At 35.0% G+C, this 20305-nt stretch overlaps 1 protein-coding gene across 1 annotated transcript; it reads right to left on the bottom strand.

The window, feature by feature from the left end:
* Positions 1-2721: 2721 nt before the first annotated feature.
* LOC139709463 (acetylcholinesterase-like) lies at positions 2722-13041 on the bottom strand. The gene is made up of 10 exons (XM_071621427.1): positions 12880-13041; positions 12455-12634; positions 10918-11077; positions 9984-10061; positions 8730-8848; positions 7726-7893; positions 5243-5688; positions 4610-4804; positions 3200-3381; positions 2722-2840 (listed from the first exon to the last, which is right to left on the bottom strand). Exons 1-10 carry the CDS (start codon positions 13039-13041, stop codon positions 2722-2724), a joined length of 1809 nt encoding a protein of 602 aa, XP_071477528.1.
* Positions 13042-20305: the final 7264 nt, after the last annotated feature.

Below are 20305 nucleotides of genomic sequence, written 5' to 3'. Positions count from 1 at the left end.
AAGGGGGAAAAACAATTTTCTGTCAATTCAAACTTCAAAATGACATAGGGAGTAATGGCACAAATATGATCAGAATACCTTTATGTCATTCATTACAATTAGCAATGTAAGAATTCATGAGACGAATTCAAGAACCAAATATAACATGTTTTTTTCTGATTTGAGAAATCAATTCAAATTCCGGTTTTTTTTTACTTCTTGTCTCATTTCATTTGAATTTTGATGTGACATAAAATTACTCATTTTCCTCCATTATTTTTAGCCTTTGTTTATCTTTGGGGCTTCAAAGATATTATAAAGATAATAGGTTTATTTTTGCAAACGTTGTTTTAATTGTGTTATAAGTGTCTTTTCTTCTCATTTTTTACTTGGAAGAGCATTTACGAATGAATGACAACTCGTTCATTTCTGTAATTTTTATTTTTTATTTTTGCCTTGGGCGAGAAAAACAAAGATGTTCACTCATGCTTAAAGTTTTCCTATTATTGACTTATCAAGTTGATTGCCAATTAAATTACCTTTCATATAGTATATAAAACACTAACATTTACGCAATCATTCTATGAGAAATATAAACTTGAAGAAGCGTTTACTTTTTTTTTTTGCTGAGTGTATATATCTTGATTTCTGTAACTCACGTAACTTATTCATTTGCATAATGTACAAATCAACGTACAACTGCATGGTGCCTGTGAAAGCAGGTGTTTTTTTTTAAACAACTTAATAGGCCTGTCCTGTAGGACAAGAAGAAAAAAAACGAATGGATAGGAACATAAGATATATATATGTATAAATGAAGAAATCATGCTATTATGCTGTGGGTCTGGTTCTGATTGATTCTGATGCAATCCATAACGTTTGCGAAAAAAAGAAATTGAATAACTACAATTGGTTACTTGCAGTTGTCATTTTATTGATTTTATTGAAGGAAACATCACGCACAGAAATAACTAAATAATCTTATTGTAACAGAAGTGTAAAGCCTCTTTAAGTACAAGGAAACATCCCGCACACAAATAATTAATATAGAATGGAAATATTGCAAAAGAAGCATCAAGCCTCTTCTGGGGTTGATTAGACAGCAGCCTCTAGTTCCATTAACTATTGAAAATGAATTCACAACGCAATGACGACCCATTTTCTCAAACTGAACTACGACTAAGTCTAATTTCTGTTGTTCGATCATGCTTGTGTGTAAAATTTGCAAACAAACTAAATTGACAAGGAGTGAGTACAGGTTAAAATGGGACACTTCCTGAAAACATTAGGAAACTAGAAATATCACTGAAGGTGATCCGCCTAACACTTCTGTCCTGGTACACTGCCGTTGATGGTATATATATTTCCAGCATATGGTTTCATTGCGAATTGCGTCTAATACCTAAAAAGATGGTATAGTTTTGGTTGAGATGTGGATTCGGGTTGTGATTCATTATATATATATATATATATATATATATATATATATGTGTGTGTGTGTGTGTGTGTGTGTGGTGTGTGTGTGTGTGTGTGTGTGAGATGATTAGAAAACATTTATCATGAAATGTTAAAGAGCATACGATTATACCAAGGAACTTCAAGTGAAGCTCTTTGATTATACTAGGAATTAAAAGATCATTTGAATGAAATCGGTTTTGAAATGGTTGAGATGTCCAAAAACAAAGAAGGCCTATGATAACAAAAAGCAGGACCTACCATTCATTATATCTCAACCAATCAAAACCGATTTCATCAAACTTTTACTTAGGATATATGTCTTTTAATATTTCATATAATTTTTAGCATTTCATAAATGTAATAGGCTACATAACTGAGGAGTTATATCGGTCATCCTCATACCTCAATCTGTCTTATGAATGCAAACATTGATGAAATTGTAAATTGCTGTATATTTTTTCTATATCTGAGCTGACTTAACAAATCCTATTGTTTGTTTGTTTGTGAGACAGAGAAATAAACCACAAACATGTTTACTTGACACTAAACCAGACATTATATGAACTTTTGTGGAAAGGTGGATACGATCATATGTAATCAATCAGACAGTAACCCCTCAGTCCTGTGACTTTGTTTTGCCCCTATAGCATAATAAATTAAATAAAGCAAATTTCCTTCCAGAATATAAGAAGTTGTCTAAAGTATTCTGGAAAGTTACGAGTGATATTTCCTGACAGCTAATTACATTATTCGAATAAATATTAAAGCCTTATGCAGAAGCATAAATCATTTGAAAAGAGAAACTCTTTGTCGTACGTAAATGACAATTAAAACAAAGGTCAGAAATTGTATTTGAAGTTTTGTAGAATTACCTTCCGAGTGACAGTGCATAACATTTATAGCCAGCTGATAGTGGTGGCAGTTAACCAACGTGAAAACAGAAAAAGATTTCGCCACATAATATCAATTCATTATTGTGTGTAAAATACAATAACTCGCAACTGATTGACAAATTGCCCTACGTAGACGCAAATAAGCTCTGAATTAATTAGTAGTTAGATAAGTAAACACTGAACAATTCAGTGCTTATTTACGTCAATCAGTTGCAATAAAGCAAATCGACGGAATAAGGAGGATATTTAATAAACATGTAAAATTTTCGCCCTTGTTTGAAAAATCAAATCATTTTTGTATATTCTACCAACCATATAAACAAAAGAAGTATGAAATGTGGTTTTAAGTTGTTTTGTCTCTATGTTTCATGCACAGTCATTAGGAAGCATCTTAGTTATTGCAGGTAGCCCCTTTCTTGTAATCCTCGAACACCCGCTGCCATTCTACCATCTCCCCCTTCCAGTCGTTGTAGCTTTCCCGCCATTCTCTCTCCTCTTCCGTCATGCTGCCTGCAACGTAAACAACACCAAAAGGAACATATCACAGCACCTTACCAAGTAAACATACTCGATGATATTCCAAACATCCAGCAACATCGATGCTATAAATACTCCTCTCCACACTACAATGACTACACAAGGAACTTTCTAATTCATACATTGTACAACCGAAAATGACAGCTTTCGAATCATTATGGTAACCAAATTATATCTATCAAAATGGAATTTTGTACGTGATTAATCAGATGTGTGGTTTTTTTTTTGCAGCGATTAGAATCATACTTCTTCTTTTCAAGCCAAAATTTAAACGTCAGAACATTTCAAGAAAGTGTAGGGTGTAATGATGAGAGGATTTATGTCTGTCTTACTTGTAAAGATCATGAGAGAAGGTATGTAGTGATTCCAGAAGTGGCATCCCCTCGCTCTAGCGGCTCTTCCCACTCCCAGCTCGAGGGATAACTCTTTGTGACTGAGCTCAGGGATGGTGTAGAGAGGCCAGAATTCTTCCCCATCTCCCCGGGGAGCGTCCTCGCTGGGTCTGCTGGGATCTCTGCGTTCAGTTATACAACAAAGAATGATTATTCGTATTCCTTTCTGTATGAGCATCAACGTGCTGTTAATAAACAGTTTTTCAACCGAAACTAGAAATTAAACATGTCATTATTGAGACCATAACGGTTAATGTCGTTTTGTTCGGAAGCTACCGTGTATTTCACTGGATTTGGTCCACTCTAATAAGAATATGAATAACAACATACCAGAAACTTGTCAGAAATAATATCAAATCAGGACCCCACGCTTTATCGCTTCATATACCCTGTCGATCTTTACTTGTATGTGACCCCTTGAATATTTACATAACCATGTGCGTATCCCAGTAATCTACCGAAATCAAATTTCCTTTTATTTTTCTTCACAATGCTTGGATACACCTAAAACAAAACAAAAGAAAATGCTGATGACATCATCTGTCAATGAATGTTTTTCAGTACTTAATTTATTTAAATGCACTGAAATGTTAATGTTAATGATTATTTCAACACAGATACATGCCCGTTACACTCAGTCTAGTAAAACGTGCAGTCCAGTGTCTTGTGTTCTTTATTTCAGTACTTTAAGCAATGATTGACAGATGATGTCGATGGCAGATCTTTGAATGAAAAAAAAATATGTTTTTGATGCTGTTGTTGTTGTTGTTGTGTGTATGTCTCTCTGCCTGTGGACGTATCCGAGTAATCTAGAATGAAAAGGTAGAAATATTACCATTACCATAAGACATATGACACGTATTTACATGTGTAGCTATTCATTTGACCACATAAGCAAATGTGAGTGTATCATAAATCACAAGGCACAAGTCAGCAAACATTTGCATTATATAGTTTCCCTTCGACATGCTGAATTAATAAAGAAATCCACTTCAAAATTACAACAAAATGGCACTTGTAAGCTGTGAGCACTTGGACTCGGCACCATATCCTTTTCTTCCTGAAATTAATCCTGTCGGGATCACCATCTCATCCTTAGATAATTACAGAGTTAACAAGCGGCGTGGCTCTTCTTGAAGCTCCATTTACGCTCTCATGTTAGACTAAGCATATAGAAAAATTCTAAAACAAACTAATTAGGCCTACTGCTCATCTTAACCTGTACCCTGTTGAGAGAAAGAAAATGTACTGCACAAAGTATCATTATTTGCAATCGATGGGTGTGAGTAATTGTTTTAATTATCTAGTTACTATTTTAGTGTGAAATGGGAGTTGTAAACAAAAGCTTACCCTGACTTCGCAAAGTTTGTCCAGAATTCCATGAACTTAAAGGAGAGGGTCTTTTCTTCTGCGGTCATATTGTATGCCTTGATGTTGTAGAGCTCGTCAATGAAGGGCATCCCGAAAACAAAAGTCAGGTCTTCTCCATGGCCCGCTCTACGCCATGGGGTAGAGGGCACGATGTCCCCATACTGGTAAAAGCTCCTGGCAATGAACATTGTCATGAACAGATGAAAGAATTTGAGACATTTCTCCGGATCCAAGGAATAATTCGCAATGATTTCAATCATTGATAAAAATAAAAAGAAATGACAAAAAAAGTTAACAGTCATCGTTTTACATAGTGATGATTACTTACATCAATCACGAAAAAATAAGTATCTAATATCAAGGTAAATAACATTTGAAAAGTGTCTTCAAAATATGTGAGTACTTGAAGTACTCTTCCCATTTTTATGTTAGGTTCCACTCTATCTTTTTTTCTGATCTTTGAATATTCTTTCTGCAATATCAAACGGAGATAATATACTGCGCCTACACACACACACACACACACACACACACACACACCACACATACACAAACGCATGTAACTTAGTTCGCACGTTATAACAAGAGAAGTATATGAACCAAATTGCGTACTGTGATGGCTCGTGGGTCATGAAATACTTGTACACCGTCCCTCCGGCGTTTGCGTGTTTCCTGATTACGTAATCAGTCGGGGCGGCATAATAAAAGTCTGTTCCCAGGTCAACCACCGACTGAAAGTAGTCCGCATCCGGGTAATCTGCGATGGTCCAGTCAATGTACTCCTGGTAGATGGAATCCCTTAGGATATCATCGTTTAACCCATAACTCCTGAAAAAGTTGACCATTACGTCGAATGTTGCGCGATCGACCACAGGCGGTGTAGAGGTGCCAATATAGCCTTGAAATAAGAGGAACGGAAACAAAGTTCCCTCGTCCTTGGTAACTCCAGCGAGGAGCGGTACCTTCGCAAAGTCTCCTATCTCGTAAAGGTTCGCAGGGGTGTCTCCAAGAAATGTACCGTCAAGAGTAACCAGATAAGCCTCGCCAATATTATACAACTGTCAATAAAGAAAGAGATAGGGACGGCAGAGACGGAGATACAGAGAGAGAAAAAAAAATACTTATATGATAATACTGGCCTCGAGGGAGATACCAGAAAATATTCTTTCAGTGCGGGCAATATTCATCTGGTATCTCCCTCAAGGCCAGTCGCTATCATAATTATTACCTATCTCCTAGGAAAATTAGGAAAATATGTAATTTCGGCTATACACTTTGATATAGATCAAGCCATATTTGACTACCTGTAGATCATCACCAACATGTCGAATAACTGAAAATTTGTTCATCAATGTATATCATTAAACTCCAACTTCCAAGATATATGTAGTTGTAACAGGCGAACTTCAAATATCTGAACATTTTTACACTTTATTTTTGCTTCCATTTCAATTTGGAGAGGTGTAATAACTGATTGTCACAGTGCAGTTATTGAGCACAAATGGACTAGTCATTGTTTGACGTGTAGTGCTGCTGGAAGTGGTCGACCTTGTATGAGTTGATTTATCGGTATTCTTCTGCGGTGCGTGTAACCGACATACAGTGACGTCCTTGAATGTCTTCGCTTTGCGGTTGACCGGAATGTTTACATGTAAAGTGATTGGCGAGACCCGGATGCTCGTGATATGCTCTAATGTCGCCCGGTGACCTCCACGACCATGCAAAATATCAACTGCAATTGCCTCGCAAAACTGTCTCGTGTAGGCAATAATATATGTTATTGTGCGAAATAGTAATTCCACATTCTTTGATATCGTTTGAATACAAAACTTGCCAAATAGAAGTGAAACAACCATTGCAATGTTTCCATGCAGCTGTTTTTTTTTCATTTTACGTTAGTAAAGCGCATTAAAGGGGATGACTAGTAACAGCATCAGTGGGAATCAGTGGGAATGCTGGTAGATGCTTGTTGCAATCCTTGTGGGATTCATTTAAAGGGATAGTACAGTATTGGTGGAGATGAGAATTGGGTTTTTAACTTTTTGCGAGATACCAAGAAAACACTTATGATATAGTACAGAGCATACCATTTTATGAGGAATTCAAAGTTTATTTGATGAAAATCGGGTTTGGAATGACTGAAACATCCAAAAGCAAAGTAAAACAAAGCGATCATAATAAAGTGTGGGTCCCACACTTTATTAGAATCGCTCTTTTTTGGATATCTCAGCCATTTCAAAACCAATTTTCGTCAAATAAACGTTGAATTCCTCATAGAATTACATGCTCTTTCATATTTCATAAGAGGTTTCTCATTATCTCACCAAAAAATGTTAGTAACCTGAAATTAGGTCCCAACCAAAACTGTACAATCCCTTTAAGAGTTATATATCTATTATTGTGTGAAAATTATTTGCTTCAGAATGGTCTCATATTCAAGTAATATGCAGTTTAATGTTTCCAGCTAAAGCATGCCTGTACAAGTGACGGCGGTATCGCTAAAACGGCCTTGTCTTTTTTTTTGTAACGTTACTTTCAACACCATCCCTTTAAGTTGCCATTGCAACTCCACTTGCTGAATTGTATCATTTCTTTTCGATATCATAAACTTAGGAAAGACGAACATGTATTTAACATGATTTTGACTTGAAATGATTAAAATTTAATAGTGATTCAGTTATAGAAATAAAAATGTGCTTGAACATAACGTTACTAACCGCGGAATTGCCTAAACAAGTAAAATAAAAGTTGAAATGATCATGTTCTAATGGTCAAACCATATGACAAGTCATTTGCTTTCAACATTTATCATTTTGTACAATCAGCTAGTTGCTTTTTCGGATTTTGAGATTTAAAAAGAAATATTTTTTAAAAATATATTTTGATGTTTGTTTGTTGGTGTTTTATTCTAGTTTATTTGGGATGGGACCGTGATTACGACTGCGAAGATCTTTTTTAAACGATATTTATAAGGGTTTTGTTTCTGTTTAGATTAGACATTTTCTGTATAATACGTATATATGTATATATATATATATATATATATATATATATATATAGTTATATATAAAATATATGTATTAATAGTAATTTACCTCATTACCTTTCGCCCTCAGTTCGTCGGCATCCTGGAGTTTGAGGCAGGCAACCAAAACTTCGGAAGTGGATGTATCGCACCCGAAGGCGACCCCCAACTCTCGGGATAGCCTCATTTCTCTCTCTGGATCGTGCTTAAAAGCCCATGGCATAAGGGCACTGCCGCTCTTTTTAAGTAACAGATGTACGAATGAACAAGTAGAAATAGAACAAATGACATAAGCTTTATCAAAAGCATTCTGATTTCTGCCTCAAAATGACACAGGAAGACATACGTTGATACTGCTAATTTCATCGCGCAGTCTGCAATCTGAATTACAAGACTCTCATAATTATTGTACACATTCACTATATATATATATATATGTATATATGTATAAATTATATATATATGTATAAATGTATATATATTGTTATGCTAACATATTCATGCATGTATATACGTATACGTATTTACATTACATGACGAGAGTTTCTTTCCAAAGCGTGCTAAATCCACAAAATCCCCAAACTTTAATCTGTTAAAAATCAGTGAAGCTGCGTATATTTTCCGAGGCACATTAAACAAACAACAATATATTTATGGAGTTCTTTTGATGGGCACAAAGTAGTGTAAGCATGTTAAATAAATATCCAAGTTTTTGTCCTTACCATTAAAAGGGGGTTTAGCACTTTTTGGGATGGAAGTGTTCATTCTTACATGGTATACATACATTGTATATATGTGTTTGTTTGTTTGTTTTTTGCAGAGTATTAGACACACACACACACACACACACACACACACATATATATATATATATATATATATATATATATTATTATCATTGTCATTATTATTATTATTTTTATTATTATTATCATTATTATTATCATTATGTGTTTGAGATAAAATATTTGACTTATTTCGCCTTTTTGCTTGCTACCAATGAATCATTTGTCGCCAGCGGGTTACACAATCCCTGGTTTGTATAATAAATGATATTGGGACTGCAGCGCTCACCTGTAAGATCGCTTTACTGAAGAAACCTCGGCTGAGTTGGGAAAGGAGGTGGAAATTGACATACGCCGCCCCGGCACTTTGCCCGAAAATAGTGATGTCATCTTTGTTACCATCAAATGCTGAAGAAAGTGTTGAGAGTGATAAAGTTGATGGTTGAGAATGATGTATACAAAATTAGGTACGGCGCATATAATCACGCGCGCAAGTTTTACAGTCGTAATTTGCAGCACTGGTTTTAAATAGAAAGCCACTACAATTTCAACTTTATGTGTTTGTTTTGTTTGCTTGTTTGTTTGCTTGTTTGTTTTGTTTTGTTTTGCTTTGTTTTGTTTTGTTTTTGCAAAGAGTATTAGACAGCAATCAGGCAACCTAGGGCGGTGGTTTACTCCCTTTATGGTAGAACATATTCATAGGTCGTTGAGAATGAGAAAAAAAAACGCGTTTAATGATCTTGCTCAAGGGAGATTCTTTGCCTACAACGAAATATAATTTAGGAGAGAATATAAAAAGTTGAATTTTGACAAAGAACAAATTAACAATATTATGATCACTAATTAATTCGAGTCATGTTTGATGTCCTGTTTGCATTACATTAAACTGCACTTTTTCATTTTATTCAGCCGATATTCATTTATTCGTGTTTACACTCTCAAGTAGGCCTATCACTAAAACTTTGTCCCGTTTAAGGACCTTCCCCTCCCCACTCAGGTAGTCACTAAGTTTTGTACCGCATGAGGGTTTCTTTTTCTTTCCCTGGGGAAGGGGAGCATTTCATTTTAGAATCTCAATTTGGATATCAAAAAATCCTGAAGAATCATTGAAATAGGAGGTCTTTTCTCGACATATTTTTAATCACGGGCAGTATTGTATTTTCAGCAATAAGAACAACAAAAACAACAAAGATAGATGGTTTCAGCATGTCCTTGCAGGTTACATATAACAGTGTTACGAAGTAAATAAAAAGTAATAGACATTGTTGAAAAAAGCAAACTAAAGTTTGATTTTTTTTTTCTGTTGAACGAAGTAAAAATAAAGTTTAAATTGAAATGGAAAAATTGAATTGTGAAGAGGAAATTTAATACAGTATATGTAATACATAACATATATCCACACAGAAAGTGAATATGAATGGCAATATACAAAGATAGAGAGAGAAAATAAAGAAGTGACTCGGTTTGTATATAACATCCTGATATTTGATTGAAGATGAGCACCTGTCAATCAAATTGGATATCGCATGTTGAATTTTCTTACCCTCGATGTTGTTATAAATCCATTCCAGTGCAGCGACCTGATCCAGCATACCATAGTTTCCTGGTGCCACGTCGTCCTCTGGAAAAAAAGAATGATAGGAAAGAGACAGAGAGAAAAAAAGAAAAAGCAGCATTCAGTTGGAGAGAAAAGTAAAGAGAATGGGAAACAAAACAAGGAGGAATGAAATCGAGTAAGACAACAGGACATGATGGCGGATGATGGAATACGACGAAAGAACATTTTAAATGACTACAGTTATCGGTAAATATACGAATCTAAAAGCTGTTTTATTGTACATAAATGTTAAAAAATAATTCTTTAGTTTGCACCAATAATAATAATTCATGACTTGGTTACTACACGTCTTGCACGTTACTGAAGTGTAGAGATTCTGTATTACAATAATTCATAATAAATAGATTAAATCATACTGTCAAAAAGATTTACCGAAATTGTCAATGATAACATAAGTGATTTTAGACTAGTCAATACTCCAGTTGGTCCTTAATATCATGTGAGAAATGTAATTTAAATAATAATTCCAAGTGTTTGCACACATTGATTAATACAACGAAAAAGTATGATATAACTTTATATTGCACTTTTTCAAATTCCACTGTACGACAGGCTGATTAATCACTGCATCATCTATTCCGGTTAAACAGGTTCGCGTCATTAGCAAATACAACAACGGATAGAATATCACATGTTGAAATCATTAATATCATACATAATAAAATTATTTAAAAAATACAGTTTGATCTTTGTGGCACAACCAACGAAATATCTATAAATTGCAAATAAGATTTGTCTTTGCAAACACGCAAGAAATTGACAGTCATCCACTTTCTCAGGTTTGAGTTTCTTCAGTTTGTCTTCCTCTACAAATGATCCACTTTCATCATCCACTTTCTGTTATTGCAAGAATACTTACCTGTTGAAAATTGTGCGAAGATGCCTAAGCGATAGTTTATCGCTACTACTATGACGTCACCAACAGTGACCAATGGGATGCCACTATAGTCATACGTCATGGCCGTTCCACCGCTGACACCTCCCCCGTGAATCCATACCATCACAGGAGTGCCAGGTTCCTGTAATATATGTAATATAATATAATATAATATAATATGATATGATATGATATGATATAATACAATGTAATATGATATAATATAATATGATATAATATAATATAATATAATATAATATAATATAATATAATATGATATAATAATATAATATAATATAATGTAATATAATATAATATGATATGATAATGGAATGATATGATACATAATACAGGGCTCGACACTAATGGTGGCCCGGTGGCCCGGGGCCACCAAAAATGAAAGTCGGGCCACCAAATTTCCAAAAAAGGCAAATCTGGTGGCCCGCCTCGGGCCACCAATTTTTTTTTTTTGAAAAGTATGTCAAGAAATTCGTAACTTTTTGCGCCGGAAATTAGCAGTTAAATTTGTTTAAAGGATGGATGAAAAGGACTGAATGAGTGCTTGAGAGTGAGTGTTGCGAGTTTGTTGAGGTTTATTTATGAGTAGATATGTCCAACTTCCAATTCTTAGTACGATAAAACTTAAATATTTGACTCATTAAAAAAACAGGACTTTTAATTAATGTTTTTTATTGTTTTTTCGGGCCACCAAAACTTTGAAATTGAGGATTTTGGTGGCCCCGTCGGGCCACCAAACAAAAAAGTTAGTGTGGAGCCCTGCATAATATGTCATAATATAATGAACACACACACACACACACACATATATATACATTGTATATATATATTTACATATATATATTTATCTATCTATTCGTCGGAGTACTGGGTAGGTGGAGTGTATATAGCGACTCAGGAAGAAGAAAAGAACCCCAACATCTCCCCAACGAAACCGAAGAATGGAACAGACAGCTAATGTGGCAGAGTCATAATCCCTACACACACGTACCCACAACCATTACGAAAAACATGATTATGTAAATTTAGAAACATATCAACATAAATTTATTGATACAACATGTTCTAGTGTATGTACATTGTCAAGCATTAATGCAGAACACAGACTACCATCCACTCCTTTTGTGAAAACGTCAAAACAAAGATAAAGCATAATGTTGGTCTCAAGAAGGTGATCATGACCTTATCTTATGTATGACAAGTTAAAGAGATATCAAAGAAACTAGTGTGAAAGAAAGACAACACCGTCCTTTCCAGGAACAGTACCATCCTAAAAAGATAGAAAAATGATTGTGCTGTATCTCCCATTCTTCTACTACAGATGACACGGAAAACATAAAATGACTACTTTTACAGATGCCATTTCTTTCAGAACACACAACGATAATAATAGATAACACAGACATTTCATGTGTGTGTGTGTGTGTGTGTGTGTGTGTGTGTGTGTGTGTGTGTTTGGGTCACGTGTTCCTCCCAAGTTAAAGCTATATTCAGTTATTACCCTTTGGCTAGGGGCATAGATGTTCAAGTACAGACAGTCCTCTGAGGTGAAGGGGTATAAACCCCCATACGGATCTTGCACACAGGGCGCTGAGAACTCGGTAGCATTTCTTTCGCCTGTCCACGAAGCCTTTGGTAGTGATGGAGCAAATCGCTCTGGCGGCTCAGCAAAGGGAACTCCCTGCATGCAGAAGAAGTACATGAACTTTTTTTCAAAACTAACACACTGTGATACGGTAAACATTGTAAAGACCACAAATAATAGTAAATGATACATCTAAACCGCTTTCCTTCGGCCCAAATTGCTTTGAGAAACCTTGCTTTATTTTTATCATTTTCATTTCCTACAAAAATTTTGGGTTTTAAGAGGAACGCAAAGGCTGGATGTAAAGTATGACCACATGTCGTTTGATCATGAATACTTACCAGAAACACGTCGACATCGCGTGTCTTATTGATGAACGTGTCTTCGCTGAAGCGGACAGTCTTTCCGACGAGGATTCCCTCATTGACTGTCACTCGAGGATTTTGTGCATCCACCACCTCGAGGACAGTAAAAAATGCCAGTGCAATGAGAAATGTCTTCATTGTAAAACCCTATCCCGGTTCTATTACTACAGTCGTTGTATGGCTGTACCATTCGCAGGAGGCAATTATAATGTGGGGGCAAGGTCGTACACGTACAAACTCTATGAGTTGAGTTTCTTGAGGCAGGACCAGCTCCTTTCGTCGTTTCAATAAACAAACGCGACGATTGTTATGCAAAATTGGAACTTTGAGCCGTAGAACATATACCCCTGGTCTTATGTAAGAACTGCGTATAAACCAACAGAGTCGACTGATACTCATGGTGACTTGTGTTAATTTCCCACTTTCTGCATTCCCTAATCTCTGTCATGATGCTTTCTGAACCAAATCTTCATAATCTACTACAAACATTCTCTATCATACTCGCTCTCGCACACACACATTTTCAAATTATAAATTCTAGTACTAGACATGGGAACAAGGTTCGTCTTTTGCGCATATTACATCTTAAATAACTTCATCTGTGATATTATGTGCAGCTATTCTAAGGATAAACGATAAAGTGAGTATGGCGAAGATATGATTATGTCTTATAAAAGTGCGCCAGTATTGATGACGGGATCATTCATGTGTATGTTCGTGCTCAAGATTCAAAGACTTCGTTGCATGAATGAAACGCCAAAACAAGATAGTTAGCCTTTGAATTCATTTGTCATCAGCGTGCTAGATTCTATACTGAATTTTTGTTGTTGCTTCGATTTAAGTAGTCTTGCTGGAAAGTAGACTCTAAAAGTACTGCCTACAGTCATGTGATACCAAACATGCTTCTTCGAGCAAACATGGAAGTACTGTGCAATGGATCGAATCTGTCTACAAGGCCGTATAACAAAGCAGAAAGTTCGGCGGAGGGGGCAAACTACTCTCTCATTCAGCTGCCGCTGATGCTGTCCCACCATTCTTTTAGTTTTGCCCCGTCTCTCAGCATTTGTGTGATGTGACCGAGTGGATTGGCCTACGTTCTTGAGTATGGCGCCATGTAAATACAGACGAGAACGCAGAAATAACTACAGCTAGCTCTAAAATGGTTGTAGGGACCCCTGACGCCGAGCGTTGAACGTGTAACGATATATCATCTAGCACACACTTGCACCACCTATATGCAACGCTCAATGTAAAATCGACCTTACGTGTAACACTTTTTAACCCTAAACTAGCTCCCAAAATGTAATACATTTCAATCCTTAATGTAATAATTGAGTCAACCCTAAATGTAACATATTTAACCCTAGATATCATATCAGGCTTTAATATCATATATACATCCTGATGATGGAAATAAATACACTATTGTATTGAATTGAATCCTAACCGTAAATGTAATATCAGCCCTAAATGTAATAGGGCCTAACATCCGAACCCTAAACGTAATATAATTTACCCTAAATAAAATGTTAACCATAAAATGTAATACCAACCGTAAATGTAATATCGACCTTTAATGAATCACACGCTAACCATAAATGTTTCATAAACCTTAACCGGAATACCTTTTAACCCTAATATGCTTCTGACATTAAACTCAATCTAATCAGGTTATCCATAACTGTAATACATTTTAAGTTTAGATATAACATCGACCATTGTATTTGTATTGCTAAAATTTACTTAATTAGGTACCTAAGGTGACAAACCTGTGCCATTTAACTCCCCTTCTTCTGCTGTGACAGGATGTTGTTTTCAATGCATTATTCGTTTCAACTTTGTGTTAGGTCCAGACATTTTTGTCAAGAAATCTTTTGTTTCTGTTATCTCAGAGTAACAAAAACAGATTTGAGAAATATTGCGGAAAGGCTTTCATTGACATGATTGGCGTGAAAACCTTTTATTTCTTTCTATGTGTTTATTAATATGCCAATGATATATTGATTCAACAGTTTCAAATACAGTACTTAAACTTATCAATGAGGTACATGACAAGAGCTAGTAGTAGCTCCTTGCATCGACTTAAATCACATTGTAGATGATTTCTGCAACCGACTATACTCCATCATTGACAGTCCTGAAATGTGAGTATCTCAGTTTTCCTAACATCAAGTTGCTCACGATAGAATACACCCTGTAGGCAGAATTTGTTGGTGCAAAATGGACCGATAAATCTGGTTATCCATTAAACATGAATAATGCCAAAGATCTTTCCTTCCTTTACACATGATAAATTTTAAGGTGATATTCTGAATGCAGGTATTATCGACTTACCGTGATGAGTTTAAAATAAAAAAAGATAGTGAAGGTGATCCGTGTGGAGGTGGGGTATACGAGATTTGAATGTTACGCATGCTCATGGAGGTTCACCCGATGTTGTGAAAAGAAGTGTACGAAAACGGACATTCTGTAAAAATCAACAGTAGCCAAACTCTTTTCTGGTTTGGAAGACCCTGATTGACATCAGCACACCTTAAAACAAAAAACACTTGTGCTGACTATCAAATACACTCAGCAAAAATAGAAAGTAAACGCTTTTTCAAGTTTAGATTTCTCATCAAATAATTGGTTGAAAGCTACTGTATTATATATCATATTGAAGGTAATTTAATTGGCTATCAACCTGGTAGGTCAACAAGAAGGGAACACCATTGTTTTTCTCTTACAAGGCACAAAAGCAAAAATTGCGAAACTGAACAAGTTGTCATTCATGCGTTTGTGCTCTTCCATGGAACAATAAGAACAAACAACAAATTTCAAACAAAAAGAAAAATGAATTAAGTTGCAAAAATTAACCTTTGATCTCTATGATATCTCTAAAGCCCAAAAGATCAATGAAGGCTAAAAATAATGGAGGAAAATAAAGCATCTTATGTCAAATCTAAATTCAAATGAAGCAAGTGAAGAAGTACAAATTTAACAAAAATGGTAGAAATTTGAGGGTTTTTTTCAAATTAAGAAATTGTAAATAATGTTTGGTTCTTGAAATTGTCACATGGACTCTTTAAACACTAGATTAAAAGAAATAAATGAAGAAATTCTTCTCATTTAATCATCTTTATTATTCCGTATGCCATTTGAAGTTTGACTTGACAGAAAATTCTTTTTTCCCTCAAGTTTCCCACGTTGTTTTTCTTAGAGGTTATAAAGAGATAAAGAGAACAAAAACTTATTTTTCCTATTTCATTCATGTCTCTCATTGTGTAAAACTGGTCTTCTGTTATCATTGTTATTCTGAAGGGCATTTGCACATGAAAGAAAACATGTCAATTTTTGCAATTTCTAATTTTGTGCCTCGGAGGACAAAAGGGAATGTGCTCACTCATGCATAAAGATTTCTTTTTAATCAACCTATAAGCTTAATAGCCAGATAAATTACCTTTAACATGAAATATATAATACATTGATTTTCATCAAAATTTTCTATGAAAAATATGATTTCGAAAAAGTGTTTACATTCTTTTTTTGCTGATATATAGATGTTTATATCTGTATCTATATATAAGTACGTATATCTATACACAAGTACGTATATATATATATATATATACATATATGATATAATATATATATATATATATATATATATATATATATGTATATATATATATATATATATATATATATATATATACATACACATATACATATATATATATATAACAGTGATTATAATGTTGTTTGTAGTCAGTGTGCTGGTACCGATACAGAAAAGATGACGAAGCAAGGTAATTTGTAAAGCACAGATTTTTTAATGCCGCCTCCTCAGCATGAAACGCGCAAATGTGCATTCAAAGAAGACAGATGGGCTTCTCGTCTACCTCTTTTCTGAAATAATTTGTTTTTTCCTCATCTTCCTATGTTAAGTGTATGTAGGCTTCTGATTTTCTTCCCTCTCCAACTGTGATTTTTGATACTCTGACTTCACATCTGCATGATCCATGTAAATTGTATCATTCACTCCCCAGATGTAGCTCATGTGCAAATGTTCCATGTATTTTCATGATGTCCATGAAAGTCCATGTAAAACCTATAAGGGTGCCTTTGAGAGGCAGTTTTGTACTACAGTGCACTCCCGTTATAACGAAATGCTCGGGACCGGCAGTTTTCTTTCGTTATAACGAAATTTCGTTATAACCGAACAAATGCCATATATAACGAAAACAAGGAAACCACGTATATATATATCATATTCTGTTTGCTAAATACTCATCATACACTGCACAGCTATGTGAAATGTGATTGGATAACTGTATTACAATAATAAACGCAAGTTCCCCTCAGAAACTGTGCGTGACACAAGGAGCGAACACACAGTGGTGTGAAGCGTTTACCCATGCAGAGACACAATAAATGCTTGTTCCGCTACGTATTTTCGAAAGCAATTCGCATTTCGTTATAACGGAGCACATTTCTTTGTTTTTCTTTGTCTGTGGCGCTCGGAAAAGACTTCGTTATAACGGAAATTTCGCTATAACCGTGTTCGTTATAAACGAATTTTGTACCATAGACTTTAATGGTGATAATTTTGGGTCGAGAAGATTTACTTCGTTACAACGAAATTTCGTTATAACCGTGTTCGTTGTAACGGGAGTGCACTGTACTGAAAAGGCCAACTCTACACGATAATGAAGAAATGAATGAATGAATAAATAAACAAATAAATCAATATAAATCACGTCCTGTCATTAGCTTGGTTCTGATTAAGTCTGAAATTCGGGACGCATGCGGAAGTATATATATATATACTGTATATAAATGTGTGTGTGTATATATATAATATAATAATAATAATAATAATAGTGGCTACTTGTATAGCGCACAGGTCCACTTTTCAGTTCTCATGGCGCTTCAAAAATGAAAAGATATCATATATTTACATGCATATACATATTCAAACATTTCAACAAATAAGAAAATGTACAAAAACAAATATATACCAAATAAAGAATACAACATATACCAATTAAAAATGCAATATTGATCCAATATTAATGACATACAGCAATTACAGTCCTCAGTATGAAAGGAACAGATAAGTCTTAAGTTTGGATTTGAATGACTCTGTAGATGACAGTTCCCTTAACTGAAGAGGTAACTGATTCCACAATTTTGGTCCTATAACGGAAAAAGCACGATCACCATACCCATGTTTTACTCTGGGTGTTTGGAGTAAGAATGCATCTGATGATGAAAGTAGCCTTCGTGTCGGATTGTGTTTTTGAACAGAATTACTTATGTATATTGGGGAAAAAGAATGAACTGAATGATGTACTAATAACAGAATCTTGAAAATAATCCTTTTTTCTACAGGTAACCAATGTAAGGAACGGAGAACTGGTGACATGGAATCAAACTTATTAGTAAAAGTCATACATATATATATGTATAACTATTTACTTGCAATTGTAGTTTTATTGAAGGAAACATTACACGCACAAATCGTCGCTGAATCCACGAACCGGCACACGCGCACCGCCGGTGCGCGAAGTACATTTCGAGTAAATCGCATTTAAAGATTTCTGTTTTTTCAAACTATTAGTAAGATATGTTAAGGAATTGATTTTCAATAAATTTCAATGTGACGTATTATGAGAAGAATTTGCTCTTTCTTGCTATACATAACAATCTTCCCAGTGATGTAAAATATGCACACAGTAAGGCTATAAAGTTGTGTGTCGTTTTGTGAAAGCTCCAGACTAGGTCCGAAAAAATCCACGAACCGGCACACAGCGCTTAGTGTCGCACATCGCGTTCAGGATTCTCCGCAAAATAAATCCACGAACCGGCACGCAGCGCTTAGTGTCGCACATAGCGTTCAGGATTCTCCGCAAAATAAATCCACGAACCGGCACACAGCGCTTAGTGTCGCACATGGCGTTCAGGATTTACCGCAAAATAAATCCACGAACCGGCACACTGCTCTTGTGCCGCACATAGCGTTCAGGATTCTCCGCAAAATAAATTGGTTACAGCTCGTTATTCCGAAGGTTCGTTATTCCGAAGGTTCTTTGGTCCGAAGGTTCATTAATTCGAAAATGAAATAAGGTTCGTTATTCCGAAGGTTCGTTATTTCGAAAATGAAACAAAACTCGTTATTCCGAAGGTTCGTTACGGACCCTATACCCTATCATTTCGGATTAAAACCTTCGGAATAACGAACCCTATTTCATTTTCGGATAAACGAGCCTTCGGAATAGCGAACCCTATTTCATTTTCGGGTTAACGAACCTTCGGAATAACGCCCCAAATTTTCGGATTATCGAACCCTATTTCATTTTCGGATTAACAAACGTCTAGGTATAGGGAATTTGTGTGCTTCACGATTAACGAACCTTCGGAATAACGAACCTTGGGAATAGCGAACCTTCGGAATAACGAACAGCACCCAATAAATTCACGAAACGGCACATGGCTTTCAAATTTATTTCTGGTTAAGGTTATTTGACTAAGAAAAGTTTAAAGTACAATTAGCTCTTCTAGTAATCCTAGCACTGTGCTCTTGGCATTGTAAATCTAATATCCGTGGATAAAAGTATTGTAGATTAGTAGTTTTTATTTCGATCATGGAGCTTCATGTTTAGATCTTTACTTCTTTTTTGTTTCTTTCATCATCATCATCATCATCATCCTCTACACTTGTCTTCTTCGAGAAATAATGACATTTTCAAACACTCTCAAGTCCTGTATTATATTCAATCATTTATTAAAGGAAGAAATACACATTCCTTTTTAACAAATGACATTTATTTTTATTAGATTATATTCAACATTTAATTCGTGCAGAACTGAAGAAAAAAGAAATCTAGGAAAAAATATTTGTTTGAACATATATTCATTACTATAATTATGTTGTATTGTTTCCAAGTATCATAGGTTGTACATTTCATTAAACGGATTTCCACATTTCATTTTCAGCCAAATTCAAAGTGCATTGCTATGGTACCAGGTATTCCGTAACGAAAAATATAATAAGCAAAACTGCTGTTAAATCAGAAGCTGTTGAAATGAGACAGTAGTTCATTCAATCATAATTTAAAGTAACTATATTTCCCGTAATGAAAGAAATCTTAACGTTATTGACATACATGTTCCAATGAACAAGACAATTTCCAGGAACCCATATCACAATGAAATAGAAATACATTACATTGTACCTTTACACAATATTCCTTTACCTTCATAGAATAAGATATTGCTCAGTATTTTTTATATCCAGTTCTGACCCCCCAAAAAAGAAGGAATCTTTTTTTTTTTCTTATCATCAAATTAAATACTAGTCATCTCTACTTTTTCGGAACCGATTATAAAAATGTATTGTTCTCGCAGCTTTCAGCTCTCT

The sequence above is a fragment of the Diadema antillarum genome, unplaced genomic scaffold (assembly GCF_040938485.1).
Source record: "Diadema antillarum isolate AM-2024a unplaced genomic scaffold, OU_Dant_1.0 seq00001437_RagTag, whole genome shotgun sequence".
NCBI classification, from domain to species: Eukaryota; Metazoa; Echinodermata; class Echinoidea; order Diadematoida; family Diadematidae; genus Diadema; species Diadema antillarum.
Note: the sequence above shows the minus strand (reverse complement) of the source record. Positions and strands in the feature narration are given on the sequence as shown.